This window comes from Peromyscus eremicus, chromosome 17 (assembly GCF_949786415.1).
Source record: "Peromyscus eremicus chromosome 17, PerEre_H2_v1, whole genome shotgun sequence".
In the NCBI taxonomy this organism is placed as follows: domain Eukaryota; kingdom Metazoa; phylum Chordata; class Mammalia; order Rodentia; family Cricetidae; genus Peromyscus; species Peromyscus eremicus.
This window is the reverse complement of record NC_081433.1, coordinates 55,840,943-55,862,849: the sequence shown is the minus strand read 5'-3', so window position 1 is coordinate 55,862,849 and position 21,907 is coordinate 55,840,943. Positions and strand designations below refer to the sequence as shown.

The window sequence follows — 21,907 nt, the reverse complement described above, 5'->3', positions numbered from 1 at the left end:
AGTACATCTTGGAAAAACTGCATTGTGACTAAAAATTAGAAACACACACATGTGGTTATATTTTATTTGTGCCAAAATGTGGTGATATTTTATTTGTGATTTGATAAATAAAGCTTGCCTGGAGATCAGAGGAAATAGCAAGCCATTTTCAGTAAACACAAAAGTCAGGCAGTGGTAGCACACGCCCTTAATCCGATCACTTAGCAGACAGGGTCTCTGTGTGTTCAAGGCCGTATGAGGGAACAGAGCCAAGTGTGGTGACACATGCCTTAAATCCCAGTATCAACCATAGAGACCTGGAGGTCTGTACAGACAGACAATGACAAGGAAGTGAGGTAGCTGGGCTAAGAGCCAATGAGAGGGCAGAACAACAAGGCAATAAAGGCAGGGGTAAGACAGAAAGTAGCTCACATTTGGAAGCTGCGGCGTGGTAAGGTTGGCTGGTGACTATTCCTATTTCCCTGATCTCCCTAAGGCTTTCACACCCATATTTGGTTCCATGTTTTTTATTTAGTAAGAACATTTAGAAATTCATCTACACACACACATTTTTGTAGTGTTTAGAATTGTGAAGTAATTTCAGAAGCTGATCTATCAGTGTTTCCCACAGATCTGGAGCCACCAAGTCTCCCTTCCCACGGGCACCCAAGTTCCTGAGCCATGCTGCCTGGCAGCATATGAAAGCACTGTGTTTCCATTCAGTAGAGCATAGAGATGGATGAATGACCAGAAGTCAGGAGCTGATGGTTTGGTCTGTCTCATTCCTATGATGCCCTGGGGGAACTTGGATGTCTTCTAGATGTCAACAAGATTCCTTAGTTTAAGGAGTGACCCTGTGGAGCTCAGCCCTACTGAGAACAAACAACCACCCAGGAATGTTAAAAACGAAAAGTAACCGTGTGTGTGTGTGTGTGTGTGTGTGTGTGTGTGTGTGTGTGTGTGTGTGTTACATCTTGGGTCTATTTTTTTTCCCAAAGGTTTCACTGCCCTAAGCTGATAAAATAGGCCATTACAAACTGACAGCACAGTTCAAGCTTTCTGCTGAGAATTTGTTTTACTCGTGATGTGTAGTTGAATTTATGGTAACTTTACCAGTGCTTGCTGGCCACTTGGAGGTCTACAATGGTGCAGTGTTGTATTAGGGATTTAGTATTGGGTTAACTCTGGGTAATATCTTTGATGACAGAACTCATTTTCAGGTGAAGAAACTGCCTCAGGGTTGTGTGGGAGCACACCACTGGCTTTTGTTAATGTGTATGATTTCTGTGCTGCTGACATTGCAGCCACAGGAAAACCAGGTGCAGGCCAAAAGATCATTTATGCTGATGACACGAAAGTGAATAAAGCCCATAGGCTTCCCAACACCCACTTGCATATTCATATGCATTAAGGAACACTTAGCTGCTCGGCATCAGAAATAGTCCAGAGACCAGTTCCCTCATCACAAGTTAGAACTGTTTCTTCAACTGCCTCTGATGACTTTGAAAAAATCATTGAATTCTTTTCTGTCCTCAGAGATGTGGACTTTCAGGATAGGCTCAAGCTCCCTTTCCTCGTTGGTCTAAGACCCATGGAGCCTTGCATTCCAAACAGGCTCAGTTTCTTGCGTTGAAAGCTAGGAGGCAGATAGGCACCCCACCTTGATCCCTCCTCAAGGGATATAGATGATGTTCCAAATGTGCTGAGCTGTACTCTTAAAATCAGGACTTGACCCATTTATACTCCAAGTTTTGAAAATCTCTAAAGCCGCACGTCATAATGGCTTGGCCCTTAACTTGACTGATACATCCATGAAACAAGAGATCTTTGAACCAACATTCTGTTAGAGACACCATCACTCTCCCAGCTATTGAACTCCCAAGCCTTAGTTCCCTGAATTAGCATAAAGCCACCAGACATCTAGTAGTGACCCACTTATTCAGAAGTGTCATGTCCTTTATCAAATACCACCACCCCGTCACTTCATCTCTTGCTGGGTGATGTGACCTGCATGGGTAACACTTCAAACCTCTTGTATGAGTTGACTTGAGTCTCTCGGAACCACTTACCTAGCCCACAATACAGCATTGTTTTCTCAGCACTCACCATTTAAAATTTACCTTAAACTTTTTCTTTTCTTCTTTAACTGGCATTTTCAACCTGCTCACTGGTTGTGAACTTATCAGCTATGACAGGGTTGTTAATAGTCTTGAAATAACCGAGAGCTAAGCACACACAATGTGCCAGACAGTGTCAACTGAAGCAAGTATGCCAGAGACGAAAGAGAGCCCTGTGGTCATGAATACAAACCACCCAGCGATGAGCTCAGAGTGTCAGAGCGTCTTTGTCTTTAAAATTCTAGGTTCAGTTTTCAAAACCAAGATGCACACATTGGATCTCAAGTAGACTTATTTTGGTATGGACCTGAATTTTATTATCCACCCTAGAGCTGAATAATTCTGTTCGAATACTTTTATATATTGAAATTATGCCATAAAGCTCTTCATACATACTAACAACCATGTTTATAAAAATTCTGCTTTTCAAGGTGATCCAAGGTTTGACATTTCTCAAAGGGTTGAAGCAAAATGAAGGACTTAAGACTTGCATAAAGCATGTCCACTCAGATACACTGACATGTATTTTACCAACCCAGGAAATGCACTGTGTATAATGTAATAGGCTGAAAAAATGCATCCAATAAATTTATTTATTAAAAACCATCCAGCTTGACAGGCTCAAACATGATGGTTTATGATGTCTATACAAGAGGAAGACAATCTCAGAAAAGTGCCTTCTACTTAAGCACTCGAAGGAAGAATGAGCTGCTTGGAGATGGTACTGGCCCTCTCTGAAGATGATCAGTATGCTCTGCACTTATTCCTATACAAAAGAAATAGAAGAAAAGTGCCCTCTACCATAATAACTTAAGCTTACAAAGCCCTTTCCTGTTCAATGCATCATTTGACCTTTATATCACGTGTCAGAGCAGGTATATCCCTTTACTAAAGAGGTGAGATATGAGGGCAGAGACTCAAGCCCATGTCCTTTCTGTATCTAAAGTTTGTTCCATTCATTCTCCCAGAGGGAACAAGAGGGTCTTCTCACACACACACCAGCCTCCACAGCTGTCTTCTACCTGTTACCCTAAAGAAATGTAGCAGATACTGAAAAATTTATAGTCAGAGTTAAAGCAATCACATCAACTTCATGTTTGCTGTTTAAAAAAAAAAAATGCCTCCAAGAGCAGCTACACAAAAATTTCCCAAATAAAGAGGGAACTAGAAAGCTAATAAGCACAGGAACTACAGAGTTTCCTGCAGCCCAAGTCAGAATGGAGGTCTCCATTAAATCTGGGAGTGTAGCTCATCCAGTTGGACAGATGAGAGTATATTTTAAAAGCTATTAGACCTGGAAGTATGGCAATTTCATCTACATAAGCAACTGGGTTATAGATTGATGCTGCTGATGCTATAGTTATTATAAAGCTGCAAACTGCAATCCCCCAAGAGAATAGATGTCATACAAGAAGGATTATTCTAATTATATTCACTTGTAAAATTGATTTGCAAATCATTCATTTAGCATTCACTTTATTTAAAAACAGGGTTATACGATCAAACAAATGCCAGGGACCCTTCATTTCAACTAAATCAGAAGACTCCAATAAACGAAATGTTTTCTGCATTCACGTTTTGGGAACAAAGATAAAAATAATGAGTAATATAAAACTGAGATCTTATTTTTTTAAAGCAAATGACTACGCTTTCAACTATCCTATTCTCCTACACTTCTTAACTATGATACTTTATAATAGAAGGATATTTAGAATAATAACTTCCATAAGGGTAAATACCATGCCAGCTTGGTCCAGCATCACTGAGTCTTCTACAAAAAACAGAACATTGACCCACACTTAATAGGGCCTCATAAACATTGGGTGAATAAACAAATACACAAGAAATTCACAAAATGCTTTCTCAATCACTAAAAGATATGCAATCTAATTTTGTTAGTAATCAAGACAGAGTGACTTCAAGTGCTGTAAAAATCAGCAGTTTCTCTCATTTCACTAACTAGTCAATGAAGTAACCAGACTATCCTCCTACCTATCACTTTAATAGATACCTACAATATTTAGCTTTTGAGCACACTGGGATTTAGCCTTTTGCTTATGAAATACCAGGCGAAAAAGAGATTTCCCAAGGCAAGCAGACTAACAGGGTGAAAATAAAATCAATTTTATTGCTGAAAATAGCTATGTGCTCCTTAAAAAGAGATCTTACCAAAACATTCTTCAGGACAATGGAAACCAAGGAATATTTTCCTCACTTGTCTTATTTGTTTTTCTAGCAAATCATTTTAGACTATTGAATGCTTTAAATGAAAAATACAATAAGCTCTAACACAGTGGTTCTCAACCTTCCTAATGATGCAACCCTTTACTGCAGTCCCTCATGTTGTGGTGACCCCAACCATAAAATTATTTTCATTGCTACTTCATAATTGTAATTTTGCTACCTTTATGAATCATTATGTAACTATCTGTGTTTTCTGATGGTCTTAGGCTACCCCTGTGAAAGGATCATTCAATCCCCAAAGAGGTCACAACCCATAGGTTGAGAATAACCACTCTAACACGACATTTGATTTAAGGACACACCTTTACATAAAATATCGTGTTTACTCTCTAGTTTATTCTGCACATTAGAGTATAAACAGTTATGTCAGGAGAACTTCAGTCATTGCTCTTGAACCTTCCTTCCTACAGTCCTATACGGCAATGTGGAGACCACAGAAAATGCAATCAGCTAGGAAGAGTAGTCAAGGCAAAGCATTTCAGATGCAAAGTTTTAAAGGCTGTTCTTGCATTCACATCTATGAAGCAGCTTTAAAAGCAGGCAAGAAAGACAAAGAAGTTGTTCAAGCACAAGATATAAAACAATGAACTACGGTTGAGAGGATAGTTAAGCTTTGAAGCATGATTGATTCAAGAAGTCTTGATCAATGGGGTGGAGGAAAGTACAAATAACTGTAGAACATGGCTTTTCCTATCATGCAGGATACTCCGTAAAACACTTCCCTGTACAGTTATATTTGATTCATACATTAGTCCATGACACACAGCTACTGTAATCCCCATCTTAGAGATCATGAAACCCAGCTCCAAAGAGTTAATAACTGATTCCAAGTGCTCAACTTGACCTTTGGTCCACTGACTCAAAATTCCTTCTTACTTTCCCCCAATTCTACCAATGAGTTGGGTGGGCAAATCACTGAAAATGGCATCTAAAACATTTATTGTCACTAGAAACTTTGAAAGCAAAGCTGTTTGAAAGTTGTTACCAACTTCATCACATACAATACCCCAGACTGTGTTTCTCTGTTGTGTTAGAGACATTATTTTTCCTCTTTTCTAATTTATTTTACATTAGTGTGTTATGCCAGATGCTTTCTGTTTATTTATTTTTGTCCTTTTAAAAAGAACAGCTTAAGTGACTTATAAAGTGCTAGCATTTTGTGAGTGTGTCTTATACAAAATCATATTCTATAAACTGTCCTGATTTCTATTAGCTAAAATCGAAAGTACTTGGGTAACCACATTAGGCTCCAGTTATAGCTCTTCTCTTGGTTCGTGAATTAGATAAGCACACTTGTTCTTTCTCTGTCTTTATCTGACATGCCAGTATTTTATCTTTCACAAAAAAACAATACTGAAATGCATCCTCCATATATTCTGTGAAGGAGTCTACATCAAAAGAAACCGTTACTGGTTTGGGGGTAGGATTATTTCTCTTCTCTGTTCACAGCTAGTTCTGTCATCCAAATTCTAGCTTGAACTTCAGAAATGGATTTCCTTGTGCTGTTTATACTGCCCGTCACTGTAAGTGTGTCCTCAACTCCCTGGCCTCCCAAGACTTGTGATATGACTCACGATAATGCCAACTGCTGCAGGAAGCTGGTCCACACCATGGTGTTTCCAGGGACTCTGGCCTCAGATGACTACTTTAGGACGGGCACGAGCTTCTCAACCTTGCCACACACACAACATCAATACATATTTCTGTTTGCTCACCTACTTTTCAGAAGGCCCAAGGCTACAGAAAATCTAAAACTGTGGTTGCTCAACTACAACATTTTGAGGCATCTATGTTTAAAACAAAACAAACAAATAAAAAAAAAACAGTTCAGCACATACTTTTTAGGCTCCTTCAGAGAAATAGTCCATATTAGGCTCTCACTTTGTGTGTGTGTGTGTGTGTGTGTGTGTGTGTGTGTGTGTGTGTTCATGTGTGTGAGAAGGTTCACCTGCACCTTGTACACACACATGTAAAAGCCAGAGGATAACCTCACAGTTCTTCCTCCATTCTCTTGGGAGAACCAAAGTTATGTTTTAAGTTTTAATTGCTGTGCCTAAGAGGTCCATAAAACAAAAAATGCCTCTGACCTGTAAGCCACTTCCCAAGGACAGATACTGAAATGCTGTAGGATGTTGTTCAAAAAGATAACAAGCCACACATTTTCGATCCCCTAAACAAGTTTCTTAGACCCAACTGTACTGGATTTGCTTAATCACATGTAGATGGGTAGATGAGAGGTAGACAAGCAAGAAATATGTCAGGGTATATGCTTGTCTCTGTTTGGATGTAGGTGGGAGGTACATAGGCAGGAAGTACATCAGGATATATGCTTGTTCCTGAGTAGGAAATATGTAGGCTTATGGGTTTACCTGTATAAGCCTCTGGAAAATGGGACTCGTGGCCATTTTGAATGGACCTGGCCAGAGTCCATCATCCTGGACAGTATTTAATTAAAGCTTGCTTCAAATTTGGCTCAAAATTGTGCATTGGTCTTATTCTTGCCCAGTGGGATTAACACTCTCTATCTTGCTTTTTAAGACAGGGTTTCTCACTGGCCCCCAAATGAGCCAAGTAGGCTATAATAGGTAGCATGCAAGCTCCAGGGATCCATACATCTCTTTCACCCTGGAGTTAGAATTACAAAAGAGCACTACCATGCCCAAATTTAAAAATAATTAAAGAGTAGGTTCTGAAGATCAAATTAAGGTTCTCTTGCTGGCAAGGCATGCACTTACCGGGTAAGCTATCTCCTCAGCCTTAGCCTTCCACTTCTGACGCATCCTTTGTAAAAGCAATCAGTTAAAATCCAGTTCAGATAATTGCTGGTTTCAGAGAAGATAGAGGCTTAACTTTGGTTTGGAAGAGCAGTATAGAAGACAGAAGAGCTAGGTGGAAGGTTTCCACTATGCTTTTACAGGTAACTGCTGTGCACTGCTGGGTAGCACTCATACTGTGTGCATGCAAAGCACATAGTGTGTCTTGTGGGGACACATACTGTTGAGAGCTACTCTAACTCCTTCCGGTTAAAGAAAATAAGACACAGAAGACTCTTGTTGGCTTTGTAATCTGCTGTCTGAGAGGTTTTTTTTTTTCTTTTTACTTTGTGGTACTTCTTTGAACCCAGATGTTTATGAGAGACAGAGAGATTCACTGAGTTTATTTAGTTGCTTGCATGAATGTGGGTGGGAGATTAACTAGAGCAGGAGGAACCAATGGACCAGAGGATATACCAAGGGAAAAAACGACACCCATTTCCCCCAGCCACCACTGTCTACAGTCCCTCAGGGAGGGGTGGGGGCCTCATAAGCCCTTACCCCTTCCATGATGGAATTTTGAGATGATTAATCTTGTGTAGCTCTTAGACACATAATCCCTAATTTTAATCTCCTGTTTTGCTGTGTGGCTCTGAAGGTCCTTTCTGCAGAACTAGTAGGATAATTCTCTAGAGATAAAAATGGAAAAGGGAGCAAATATAGTCTTATTCAAGGTTCCTTTTAGGAACAAGGACAGTCAGTTTCCTGATATTAATGAGTTCCCAAACTACACTTTGCATTCAAGCAGAGAACCACAAAGGACTTATCTTAAAAATTATCATAGTCTGGCATCCTCCTGTTCTGTCGTCTCAGATTCTCTTGCAGGAAGTGGGAAGAAATTCAGAGACTGTTCAGACAGCTGTCTCTATTGAGTGACCCCAAGGAGCTCTATGCGGCTGCAGGATCCAGCTAGTTCCCACTCGACTCCATGGGCCAGGGGTTCACACAGTGTCTCATCTACCATCCTGTGTCTATTAATCCCTCACCGTACTTGTATTTGCCTGACACCTGGTTCCCAACCTGTCTATCTCGGAACCCAGCTCAATGACAGCAAAATTCTACCACTGACTATCCCCTCCAGTTCAGTGACAGGCACCCACAAACACTGAGTGTTCACTCAGGCACCCACAAACACGGAGTGATCTGCTCAGAACCACAGCTGTCTTGCAGAATAGGAAAGAGCATCACTTGTGAGATATCTTAATTGCATCATCCCTAAAAGAAGGGAAAGACAGAAAGCAACAGCTTTGCAGAGTAAAAGCCATGTTCTCAGCTCTAACAGCCTGTTGTGAGAGACTGTCCTTTGACCCAAGTAAATGCCCTCTTGGGACATTCAGTTGTGCCTGCTTGCAAAATATCATCCCAGCCAGGCAAGCTGACTGTTCACAGCCCCCCAATGGAGGAGAGTGAAGAGTCACAAGCCCCTCTTTGAAACATCCATCTTCTCTCTACCACCTGTTGTATGTAATTTGCCTTAATTGCATGTGGCCTAAGGAAGACTGGAAGGGGGGTGGTCCATCTATGCAGCAGTGAGGAAGCCTGTTACAGGACATTTGATCACAATGTGTAAAAGACACATTCTGGTTGGTTTAATAAAGAGCTGAATGGCCAATAGCTGGTCAGCAGAGAATAGGCGGGACTTCTAGAGAACTCCGGAAGGAATCAGAGGTGCAGGGAATTCACCATCGAGACATGGGTAAGTTACCTGTACAGTATGGAGGAGAGGTAAAGAGCCATGTGGCAGAATGTGGATTAATATGAACAGGTTAATGTAAATTTTAAGAACTAGTTGGGAACAAGCCTAAGCTAAGGTCAAGTTTTTATAATTAATAAGAAGTCTCTCTGTCATTATTTGGGAGCTGGTGGTCCAAAGAAAGTCCAACTACAGAAGCCCTCACCTTTGCTGGGTAAAGAATTTTCAGGTGTGACCTGTTGGGGAAGAGCACCCCTACAATGATAACCCTTTTACCTATGCTCTGTAAGGAAGCCCACTAGATTCATCAGTTTCCCCAGTATAAATTTGGGTGGAATTGTGTCTCAGTTTGTCTTTGGGACATTAGTAGAAGGGGTAAACATTGCTTATATTTGTCTTCCCCCTAGGAAGAAATTTTAGTGACATAGCCTCCTCTTCACCATGAACAAATCTGGGATTCCCTCACCTCTGATTCATTGCCAGAGAAGTAAGAAGGACCAAGTCTGTGCTCCTGAGAGGATCTCACATCTGAAAGACTTAACTGAATGAATCCTACTTTTCCCATCAGTTTTCACGAGGCTAGCTTCATATCGACAAATGATCTCAGCTCCCTTTGTAAAGGGATGACATCACTCCATTTAATCTATGTTATGGAGGGAACTGGATCCCTAGCAAGCTCTTTCCCCAAGTCATGGAGTTGCTTACGAGCACTGAAAATGTCTTTTTCCAGAATATACCACTTCCGTGGTGCTAGCAACATGCCTTACAGATACCTAGTACTTCATTGGGCAGTCAATTTGGGACATTCCTTGATAAAATAAAAAAATATAAACCAAAATAGATATATTATTTAAAGAAATCTTTTGTGAACATCATATTGTGTGTATAGAAAGATGCCCCATGACTGGATCTCATATTTTCTTGCCCTCACAGCAGGGTTCAAATTACTCAACTCCAAAACCTCCAGTTTGTTTCTAGTGATTAGAAGGTGAGGCATAAGTGCTTCTTTCCTAGAACTGGAGAAATGTCTTCTGTTGTTCTGCAAAGGATGCCTTTGGATGAAGTCATTTGCTAACAGAGGCATCAGAGCCCAAAGTTACTTAAGTATAAAATAATCCAAAATCAAATCTATTGACCTGGTTCTTTATGTTCTGGTTAAAACTGCAGAAACTATTCCATGTATAGAAATCTGTGTCTCTCTACAAACTTTAGATGTGAGAAGAACAGCTATTACTCAGGTGACCATGAGATAAGTTTTTAAGTCAGGGATAAAAGAGAACAGGTCTGTCTCTTACCTATAATAATGTACTTTCTGTTCATAAAAATTGAGTTTGCCTTGACCTTGTGTATCACACTTCTGCCTCTTGCTTGAATGTGGAAGTATTGAACTCATAGTGTCAAAGGCTCTAGCCATTGAAACTGCATGGAAACCCTAGTCAATAGCCAGAAGTGATTTGAGAAAATACCCTTCAGGCCATGCAGATAGGGTGTTGGCTTGAAGTAGAAATGTGTATCACGGGAAGGGACTATGAGTAGTCATCTCAGCCATCAGATTCCCTCACTACAACCAACCCACAAGACTTCATGTGGCTACCTGGAGTACTCTGTTGAGGCTGTGAGACCTGACTTATTCACCAGGGGAGGTGCGACAGTCACATGTGTCCTAGACGCAGGTGTTAGGCATGCAGGTTGCTCTGTACTTAGACCATTGTTTAAATGGCTTTCATTCATACAAAGAAAGCAATGTCCTGCTGTCGCAGAACCAGACGGAAAGACGAATCCTTCTCATTAGAATTTATCACACTTACTTTTAGTTACGTTACCACAACTCAAAAATAATCTTTTCTTGACAATTCTAAAATCTAAAAGGCTCTGAAAATATACAACTCCTATGCAAAGGAAAACCTGACTTGGACTAACATGGAGCATTTGACTATAAGGTGCTTCCGCAAAGCTTTCTGAGGGGCATTATCCATTGTAGAGTATAGGAGTTTATAAACTTTTCCACCTGTGACTCCCTTTCACCTGAGAAACTGCTCTGTGACCCCATGTTTATAAATATGCAAAATCGGAATACAAATCAAACATTTGCAGATAACAAATCATGAGGAAATTTATTTTAAACTAATTCTTTGGTACACATTTTACCAATGATTAAAGATGAAAGTAAAATTGCACACTAATGAGATTTATTATTATTGTGCATTCATAATTCAATATAGGCTGAATATTTGCTTCTTCAGGTTGGGGAGCATCCTCAGTGTTCTCCAGGGTTAAACACTATTTTCATTTTATGATCATCGATACTGAGAGCACTGCTTCACATAAGCACACAGTACAAAAGGCAGGGGTACTTTTAGGGCCATTTCAGAAATCACTCAATATTCTGTTCTAATCCCAAGCCAAATTTTTTTAAGTATAAAACTGAAGTCAGCAACTCAAACAGCAATTTTTACAATCAAACATTCTAATAATATAATCCGAAGACAAGCTAATTTATAGATATTGAGGGATGACTAAAGGAAAATAGTGAAAATCTTTGTTTTCCGTAATTGAGCCATCATGTTTCTATAAGAACAGACAACTTTGTACATACAGTAAGAACTGAAATTCACAGCACCTAATGCTCTCAAGCCTGAGCTAAGATATTCCAAGCAGCGCCCATGGTCTCACAGAGTGATGGGAGTACAGTGGTCACGTGGTATGTTCACCGAAGTCACATGACACAACCAAATCAAGTACTATCAGAAGCTCCTTGGATTCGTTAGACATTTGATTTTGAATTAATCTTTGTTCCGTGTAAATTCAGAAACCTTGCACTACTGCCAGAATTTGCATCTCCTGCATTCAGTTATGTGACCCAATATGGGGTCATGTATTCACATTTCTTGTATAAAGTCTGAGATAATCTGAATCCTGAAACACAATAATCTAGATTCTGGAACACATCTTGGCCTAGATGTTTTGATTGATGAGTGGAAAGCATATACTATCGAGCCTGGTCCTTACAGGCATGATAGATAGAATGACCTCTAAAGGTAGCCACATGGTAATTCCTAGAACCTGGGTTAGAAGGCAACAGGAACTTCATAGCCATTAATGACAAACAATGAGTCTAAGTGGAGAAATGACCCTGGACTGTCCCATAGGACACATGAGCTGTTAAAAAGCAGAGCACTTGCTCCAATGGGAGTCAGGGAGACAGAGCAGAAGGGAAACCAGAGAGATTCTAAGCTAGAAACAGACTTCATCACCCTGGAAGGGCCACATAGAAAGAGAAGGGCTGCAAGCTACCTCCAGGAGCCAACTGTCCCCTAACTGATGCCATCAGCTAACTGTGCCCTGGTTGGCAGAGACAAAAACGTGGCTTTTAGATGGCCCACTTGGCCAAGAGTCCTAACAAGTGTAGATTCTTCTCGAGAACCACCAGATAACAGACCATGTGGCATGATTTCAGCCTTGCAAGACCTCAAACATGCCACACCAGGCTTCGGTACTATTTTAGTGCATTAAGTGCATTGCTGTTTGTTTTTACAGTAACAAAACCAACGCCCAAGACCAGCCTGTTTCCACCTGCAGAATGCAGCCTCTTGGCGTCACCCCCCCTCCTGGGTCCTCGCCTCTGTGCCCGATCCCAGTCAGGCTGTTCTCTTCCCTGGCTCTCCCACAGAACACGTTCTGTGCTTTCACACCATTGACACTCTGCTCCGCAAACCTCTCCTTCACCCATCTGCTGTTCTAGCATGCCATCTTCCCCCCATTATCCTACTCATCCCACACCAGTGCACCACTCCCCTCCTGAAACTTGATGAGGCCCCGCCTCATCCTTGACTTCTAGCTGCTTCCCTTCTCCCCGGTGGAATTAAAACCCTGGAAGGAGGAAGACCTTGTTTTCTGGCCCCCTGCAGACCCCTAAGGGCCTGCCATTACATGTGCTGAACCATGGAAAAGTAGTCACTCAGGGAAGGAGTGAGCCAGGTAAACCAGCCCAGGAGTGCCAGGAAGTGAAGCGTGGAGTCAGGGGGGACATGAGCAGCCAGCACAGGCCAGTGTTTCTACTGAAAATAACCCCTCCTAGTCGTCACTGGGATTTGCAGTTTTCAAAGAGCTTCTGAATCTATTACCTCATATGGTTTGTACCCACAACCCATGCGATAAACAGTGCGGTTATTTGAATAAAGTCTTTGAATTCGCATATGAAGAAATGGGGTTCACCGTGACATTTTCATATCCCACCTTTTGCTTATTCTCCACGTTACTATTCTCTCCTGTCCCCTCTATCTCCTTTCACTTGTCCCCTTTCTCCTGTTTTCATGACACACATATTCCATTATTTCCCCACTTTTATAGACGAAAAACCAGAGGCCCCAAAATTTTATGGGATTTCCCCAGACGTCCCAGGAACAAACTCTACCACATGTCCTCAGATTCTCAGCCTCATGTGGAACAACCAGGCAGCTCTAACGATCCAGGCAAAGCTCACAAGGAGCGAGAAGCAAAAGGCTAGAGCCTGGCCATGGACAAACAACCCCTGTGTGAATAAGTCTCAAAGGAATAGTACAGCAAATGATGGGGCAGCACACCTGACATCCTCCTCTGGCCTCAGTGGAGCATGGGCACATATATCTGCATATATATCATACACACACACACACACACACACACACACACACACACACACAATGCATTTGGAGATATTTTTCTTCATAATAGATTTTAGGCCTGGTAAGACCCTGGAGTTTTAATGACAATCTCCTTTCATTAGAATATACTACAGCTAAAACTTGAAAATCTTTGCTGGGAAACGGATTTCAGTTAGAAACATATAGGATGACTCTCTTCCCACGGGCATTCTCATCTGAAGGAAAAGGTCTGGAAACAGTGGCAAATGTTTTTGTCGTGTCTAAAAGCATACCAAAGTTATTATGAGACTGGGGACTGAGGTAGATATGCAGACCAAGGCCGTTCCGATCTGTGCTTTGGAGGCATATCTTATCATCTCCTTGACCATCAATTTCTTCACTTTATAAAAGAATCTCTTGTAGGTGCCTTGTTCATACGTCAGAAGAAGTTATGAAATGAATGGGAATGAAAAGTCAGCATGAGGAAAAGCTCTAAGACAAACCACACGTGGTTATGTATAAGATAGGCTCCTACCTCATCTACCACTGTGGGCAGCATGAGAAACCCTTCCTGTGTCCAAACCACAGCTCCTCTTGCAGGAGACGCTGGTGGCTTCCTGCTCCCTAGACAGGAAGTGTGCAGGCTTGGCTGTGCTACCTGTCCCTGCACCCACAGCAATGCAAGACTAATTCTTTTCAAAATATAAAGCTGCTCAGTATTCATTGATGATTTCCGACTATTTCCAAAAATAGAGTAAAACACTGACACACCCCTTCCTATCTGTCCTTGCTCACCTCCAGAGTAACAAGACATTCACACTTCCCCTTCTGCTTGGTCCCCTCAAAGGCTTTTTTCATGCTGCCATTGGCTGGGACTGTAGCCCCCAAGAGTCCTTTGTTGACCATCTCACACTCAAGTCCTCACAGAGGCCATTCCGGAAGCCCTGGCCCAAGTCCTAATGTAATGGGGATGCATGGAAACCCATAATTTCCCTCAGAGCATTCATTATCATTCGAAATTAAACATTAGTTAAATCTCTGCCTACCTCCACATCAGTAAAGCTCCTGATGGTGTGGTTATTTTGACTCCAACTTTATTATCCTGATGCTTTAGTAATTAGTAATTAAATCAGGCTTGGGGACCTGTCTCGTTCTCTATAAGTTAAAAATACTATTGAGAAAGAGGAGCAGGAACCAACCAAACACCTGGCAGGTGTTGGGGATTGACTTGGTGCATTTGTATTTATTATCTCTTTCACTCATCCCAAAATTCTACTAGATAGTATTATTCTCCCTTTGCTGCTATACCAAACCATGACCGACTCGGTAGTTTACGCTGTAGTAACATAGGCAGGGTTTACGAGCAAAATATAAATAGGCCATTAAGTAGATTCCACATATTACACAGGACTCTGCCATTCAAACGTAAAGGTCACTGAGCATCCCAATGCTAGAGGGAACTTCAGGAAACATCACAGCAGAACTTGGCAGGACTCCCTAGCCCAACATAGGGAAAGCAGAGATAGAGAGAAAAAAAAAAAAACTTTCACCAACATCCACATTTCTTGGATCTAAATGTTTCCTTTTCTCCCCCCTCATCACTTTCCACTTGAAACTTTAGCAGACAAAGGAGTAAGACAGTGCCACTCTACACTTATGATATGTTTGAACAAGATAAACCATGGTGGATGTTTAGTTTCTCTTTTAATCTTTCATCCTAGTTTTGAAAAGTGTGATATCTCTGACAATGGAATTCAAGCACAAAGATAAGTGTGCATACCTGGTGTTCCCTAAGGTTTTTGTTGTTGCTGCGACTCTTCATTTCAGGGGTCTTAGCAACAGAGTAGCTTGGAGAGAGTTTAGTGTAAAGCATGTTGAGTGCACACTGAGTATCATGTTGAGTGCACACTAAGTATGAGAAAGCTTGGGAGCCTTACTGAGAAGATGAGGGGGAGTCCTCAGGGCTGATGTGAGGATTCAAAACAAATTTTAGAACTTTGGACTAAAGACTACAAGTCTTATATTTGTGGAGTTTCTTCATAGTCTTCACAGTAAGGACACAGTCACTGGTAAGAGTCAACAGTTGAGAGGGCCGGAGAGACAGCTCGGCACTTAAGAGCAATGGCTGCTCTTCCAGAGGACCTGGGTTTGACTCCCAGCACCCTCAACGGCAGCTCACTACTGTCTGCAACTCCAGAGGATATGACGCCCTCTTCTGGCCTCCTTAGGCAATGTATATACACGATGCATATACATACACACAGACACACACATAAAATAAAAACAGACAAATAAGTCTCTGAAGAAGAACTGACAATTCAGGAGTAACTTAGGGATCAAGACGACCTCGGTATGAATGAGATCTTCAGCATGTCGCTTATCCAAGCCTACCTCACTTGTAAGACAAAGATAGAGGTAGAAGGCTCAGTCAGTAAAGCGCTGGCTCTACAAGTGTGAGGATTTAAGTTCAGTCCTCAGAACCCATGTAGAGAGGTTAAGTAACGCATGCTTGCAATCCCAGAACTGCAGAAGCAGAAACAGGAGAATATCTTGCTCACTGCCCCGCCCCCTGCCCAGTCTAGTCTGACTGGTGAGCTTCAAGCTAATGAGAGACCTTATCTAAATTGAGGTAGATGATTTTCTTCACAAGGACACTGAAGACTGTCTTCTGGGCTCCACATACATACCTGTACTCACATGTGAACAGAAGTACATTAAAAAATAAGTAAAGTGAACAAAGATAAGCAGTAGCTAATTCACAGCATTGTGAGCACGAAAGGAGACATTCTGCAGCCTGATCTGCCTTTGCCCACATAATAACCCTTGAGTCCTGTTAATGATTAGAATATTATCAGACTCAGAAAGTGGGCAGGAGAGAGATAACCGTATCCCCATGGGCCAGCCTCAAAGGGAGCTTCAGGCAGCTGCCCTAGTCACATGTAACCCACGTGGACTTGAACGTAAGTCAAACAACAGCCAATCCTCTGTTAATTCACACTGTAATTAAATCTCTGGCAGAATAGTGTACTTTGTAATACAGATTATTGTTCTTCCAAACTAGAATCCAAGAAGCAAATTATATTTGAGCTTTCTAAAGCATCTGGTCCATTAAAGAATTCATACCAGTTCTTAGCGTAAAATTCTGTTTTGTGGAGAAGGCAGCTATTGCTACATTGCATGCAAAATCCAGAAGCCAAAACTCATGTTTAGAGCCCGTGCATTAAAAAAAGAAGACTCAACAGAACGTAATCTAACTCGGGAATGGGCTGAGTCCTGCCTGCACGGATCTGTGAGTAAAGTGTTACTGGACCACAGCCATACTTGCTCATTTGTGTGCAGTCACGACAAGGATTATTTGGCCCACAAAGCCTACCTTATTTACTATGTGACTTTTACTGAGAAGACAAAAGAAAACAAAAACAAACAAATGAGTGGTTATAGTCTTCTGTTATAGAAGTGGGGAAAATTTGAAAACATAGTAAAATGTCAAACTTTACTAGAGTTTCTTGTCAGTACCAGCCCCACTGGGGAAAAGGCAATACTTAACTGTACTCATGAAGTGTAAGGTAAAATGTGCCCCCACCCCCAATATAAGGTGACTGACGAGACCTCAAAGGTTGGAAGTGTCTGAGCTTCCAGGGCACGGCTCCGTCTGTGTCAGTGGCCACTTCCTTTCCCCTCCCTGGCTGTGGGATTCTGCACATTGGTGTGCAGGTAAGACTCACACGGGCTTTGTCCTCACTCTTGGTCGGTGTTGCTCTGGGTCCTTGCCCTGGTGTCTTTTCTGCCGCTGCTTTCCTGGTGACATTCTGTGGCTCCAGCTTCTCTAGTGCCTGCTGACCACAGCTCTGTGACTTTGTTCTCAAGCTATTGGTGAATTCCACAGACTGGGCTTTCCTGCAGAGAAACAAAGGGGAAATGATCAAACCCTTCTTCAACAGGATCAGGCTTTCCAAGGCAGGTGTCTACAATCAAACCATGTGAAAAGCAGCAGGAGCTCGCGCATTATAATGCTTATCATCTGATAGGTCTTTGCCTAGAACTTTAAAAATATTAACTAAATCTTTCTTTATAACAACCGCCTGAGGTTATCCTCATGTTACAATAAAAGGTTCAAAGAAATACTATAATTTACCCAAGACCACATAACGGTTTTGCCAGGATTTGAACCCAGGGTTACCCAGCTCCTGATTCAGCTAGGCTACCAGTATATGCTGCCTTCCTATGGTCATTCAAAGAATATCCCCTGCACTGCTGTATGTTCATTTATAGTTTTAACATCATGAGAATTGGAGTGAGACACTATTAGCCTTTGGGCGCTGAAGTTAGGTGCACATATCTTTTCCAGTTTCAGCTCACCAGCTCAATAGTGGAGCCGCCCAGAACTCGAGGAGGATACCCAGCAGAGGTGACCGTCACCTGCCTCTGTTCCAAGTCTCTTATGTGTCCAGTTGACTATGTCAATTCACCATGAAAATCTCACTGTCCCTAGAAAAGGTTCAGACTCCCATGCCTAGCCTTCAAAGTACCTTAAAGCATCATTCCCCATCTCCCAGGGTTCACCTGATACTGTACCCCAAGCACTGAGAAGGTTTCACCACCCCCCACGGAGCTGTGCAAAACCAAGTTGAGAAATCCTGATTGTGTCCTCTACTTGAATTTCTCTCCTAACCTTCTGTAGCTGGATACCCAACTCTTCCTTAAGGCTCAACTCACGCTTCCCCTCTTCTAGCATCAGAATGCTGGGCTTCCACCTGGACCAGGGGGATTCTGTTTACACCTTAACCAAGTCCCCCTCTGGGCACAGCCTGCATTGTGACAGCTGCTCGTGTATCTTGCCTTGTTTCCTTCCTGGGCCGGAATGAATTCTTCTGATTCTCTTGGCATTCCCGATGCCTGGCATGGCACAATCACCCGTGGACTCTGACATTCAGCTGCCCACAGCTGGTGCAGTTCTCCCAAACACACCTGACATGTGGCTGCATCCTGTGGTGCTGCTCCAGGAAGATGCTGATAGAGCAGTGGAGGAGGAGGAGGAGGAGGAGGAGGAGGAGGAGGAGGAGGAGGAGGAGGAGGAGGAGCCAGCATATTCATGCAAATCAGCACTGGGATGTCTGTCAGAGCCACGAAGCAGTTGCCTGGCAGCATTGCAGGCAAGAAGGGGATTGCTGAAAGCTCAAGTGAACTTTCTAGAAAGCTCTAACGTGATCTTTTGACCCTCAAATTTCAATGTGTTCTCCTACTAGATGCTGTGAGCAAGAGGTGTCTCTCCAGAGTGTTGTTCTTGAATGTGAAATACCCCCAGAAGCTCATGTGTCTGCATATTTGGTCTGTAGCTGATGAGAATGTTGTAGAACCTTTGGGAGGTGGAGTCTCACTGGAGGAAGTGAGTCATTGGGGGCGGGTCTTATGTGTTATACTCCAGCCCCACTTTCCATTCACCCTGCTGTTTGACTGTAGGTGCCATGTGACCAGGTTCCTGCCACCATGCCTTCCCGGCCATGATGGACTATATTCCTTTTTAATTTTGAGACAAAGAAACCTTTGCTGCCCTGAGTTGCTTTTGTTAAGAATCCTGTCACAGCAATGAAAAGAAGGAACTGATACACACTGCCTTGGTAAATGCAGCCAGTCTCCGGCTGGTGTGCAGCACTCCTACCTGAGCTCCGAGTCCTGCGCTGCTCTCAGACGCGCCCTCTCAGCCAGGATCTCGTCACACAGCACATCATAGGGCTTGTCTAGATGGTGTTCGCCCATCACCCAAACCCACACCTTCTTATCAGCGCCCAGCTTCCAGTGGACAGATTTGCCATTCTCTGCAAACAAAACAAAATTTGGGTTGAACAAATTATTTATAGGGTATTATGTGTCCCAATCACTTTAGTATTTTCTGTCTTGGGGAGGTGGGGATTAAACAAAACACTTCCAACCTGCTCAGGAGCAAATAGTAATGCTAGGGACTGCAAAGGTTTCTTTACAAATATAATGGGCCTGGTGTTTGCACCTGCCAGATGCTGAGAGAGGATGAAAGCAAAGAGAGTGAGCTAGCATCAGGTACCACGTCTTAAGCCTAAGAATTTCCCCATTACCCAGAACTGAGCAGCTGCTCAAGCATCTGGTGTTTCCACTACCGTTACAGGGCCTTCAGCACATGCATTTTAGAGTTAGACCGGTTTCGTTCTAATATTAGCCTTGCTACCTACCAGCTATGTGACTTAGAAAAATTCATATTTTTAAGACTCTATTTCCTCATCTGTCATATGGGAAAACTAACTCCATCACAATGATGGCTGTGAAGAACAGGCATGCTAAGGATGCCCTTGTGCCTGCCACATCATAGGAGTTCAACAGAGGTTAACTGCTATCACCAGCCAGCCTATTATTTACTTATGGGGCTGCCTGGAGATTCACACCAGCATGTGAGAAGATAATACTAGCTGGGTAGTATGACACTTGGTGAAGCTACTTAAATAACCCTTGTTTACAATTGGTCCAGGGGTTGTATTTCATCTAGTTTCTAAGCTCCAGAAATGTAGTCAGATGGGAGCTTGGTCCCAGAGTCCAGGGAAATGTGACGTGTGATTAGGAGAGACCAAAACTACAGTCCATAAACTAAAGGGACAGACCTAGGATCTGCGCAGGTCATTGTGGTACAAAGTTAGGTGTAGCCAATACCATCAAACCAGCCAAGGGTGCTGAGTATGTGAACGGGATGTCGCATATGCTGATCATGTGGTATTCCTTAGAAATCCACACTGGCGTTGCTCTGGTCTTACGCTAAGCAGAAGAAGCTTTTCAGTTTGAAGGTTCATGTACTATTGGCCCATTTCAGCGTGCTATCTCAGGTTGCACTACAAAAGCAGGCTGCCAAAGTTGATCTCTGTTTTCTGCTCTTCTCCAGATAAATGATCTCCTCCCGAAGTGTTGTTCAAATCTTAAATGGTCTTATAATAAAAAACCCAGAGTCAGATATCAGGGTGAAAGCTCAAAGATCAGAGAAGCAGAACACCCAGCCACTAGCTCTTACCTCTATGAAATCCTCAGTCTAAAAAGAGTGAGTTCCTGTTTCCTCATGCCTTATGTACCTTTCTCTGCCCAGACATCACTTCCTGGGACTAAAGGCATATGTGCTTCCCAAGCAAAGGCATGAGATCTCAAGTGCTGGGATTAAAGGTGTGTGTGACCACTGCCTGGCCTCTATGTCTAATCTAGTGGCTGGCTCTGTCCTCTGATCCTCAGGTAAGTTTATTAGGGTACACAATATATCACCACACCCGCAGTCTTGGAGAGTTCTAAAATCACTGAGGAGAGTGGGGCACATTTGTACAATCTTCACCGCGGGACCTAAGGCAGAAGGAACTGCCCTGACCCTGCTTTCACAGGTGGAGACACAGCAAAGGTGGAAACCAGGTAGAAAGGGAGATGGTACCCTGAGAACTCTTCTAGGGAAAGGCCCTGGGGCCAGCCCTCACTGGTCTTGCAGTTTCAGGCCATGTCAAATGTTTCATTGACTCCAGAAAGCTAGCATACCTCATAAAACTGCCTCTGTTACACTCCCGAGTCCAACTATAATATTTTTATTACGCCCATCTCTCAAACTTCACTTAAATAACTCTCTGCTGACATTCTTTGGCAACAGGAGGCTGACACCTCGGGCAGACAGTGGTAGGATGCCAAGAGAGGCAAAGACTCAGAGCCCAGAGAGTCATTGTTCAGCTGGGACACCAGATGAATGTCCCCCAAACCATTTTCATGGAGGCTGCAGGCTGCAGGTGGCTGTGACGGGGTGGGACAGACAAAACCCAGAACTGGAGGTGTGCCGTGGAGAGTACGCAGGAACTGAAAGTAGAGAGGGACCAAGAGACGGTAAGAGCTCAGCAAACTGAAGAGGGTTAGGAAGTACTGTGGCCACAAAGAAACACTGGCAAGTAGTGTAAGGACGAGATTCAAAATGTCACACTTAACCAGGTTCTCGCCAGTGAGTAGCCTGTGTTCTGTCCCCCCATCTCCAGAGTCCCTTGAGTAGGTACAGAAAGCACGAAGTGGAGACTGGCCAGGTGGACTTGGAAATTACCTTACACATATTATCATTGAAATCACTGGAATAGCTGGACTCACAGAGAGAAGGAAGCCAAGAAGAGAGCCTGGGAGAAACACGGCTTCATTCAGGGGCAGAGAAAAAGAATCCGATTTATTTATGAATAATATGAAAGCGGAGAATTCTGATTCCCCAAATAATGAGGTTAAGATAGAAGATGACTGGGAAAGTGCACAGCCATGCGGATGAGAGGGGAAAGAAAGGTGGTATTTAGTGATGCTGAGGGGACCATGAATACATCCGGGATACAGGAGGAGGCAGGAGACTCGGAATGGTGAGGACTGGCTTAGACAGGAGGTGTGCATTCTAGAGTCCGTCAGTGAAGGGAAAAGAGGGTGTAG

The 21,907-nt window shown here is 42.8% G+C and overlaps 1 protein-coding gene across 1 annotated transcript in view; it reads right to left on the bottom strand.

The window, feature by feature from the left end:
- Sh2d4a (SH2 domain containing 4A) overlaps positions 1 to 21,907 on the bottom strand; it is a 47,316-nt gene that overhangs the window by 12,367 nt on the left and 13,042 nt on the right. The window contains exons 3-4 of the mRNA XM_059244471.1: positions 19,128 to 19,284; positions 17,194 to 17,365 (exon numbers count right to left, since the gene is read on the bottom strand). Coding sequence (XP_059100454.1) covers positions 17,194 to 17,365; positions 19,128 to 19,284 — 329 coding nt within the window. The remainder of the gene's footprint in view (positions 1 to 17,193; positions 17,366 to 19,127; positions 19,285 to 21,907) is intronic.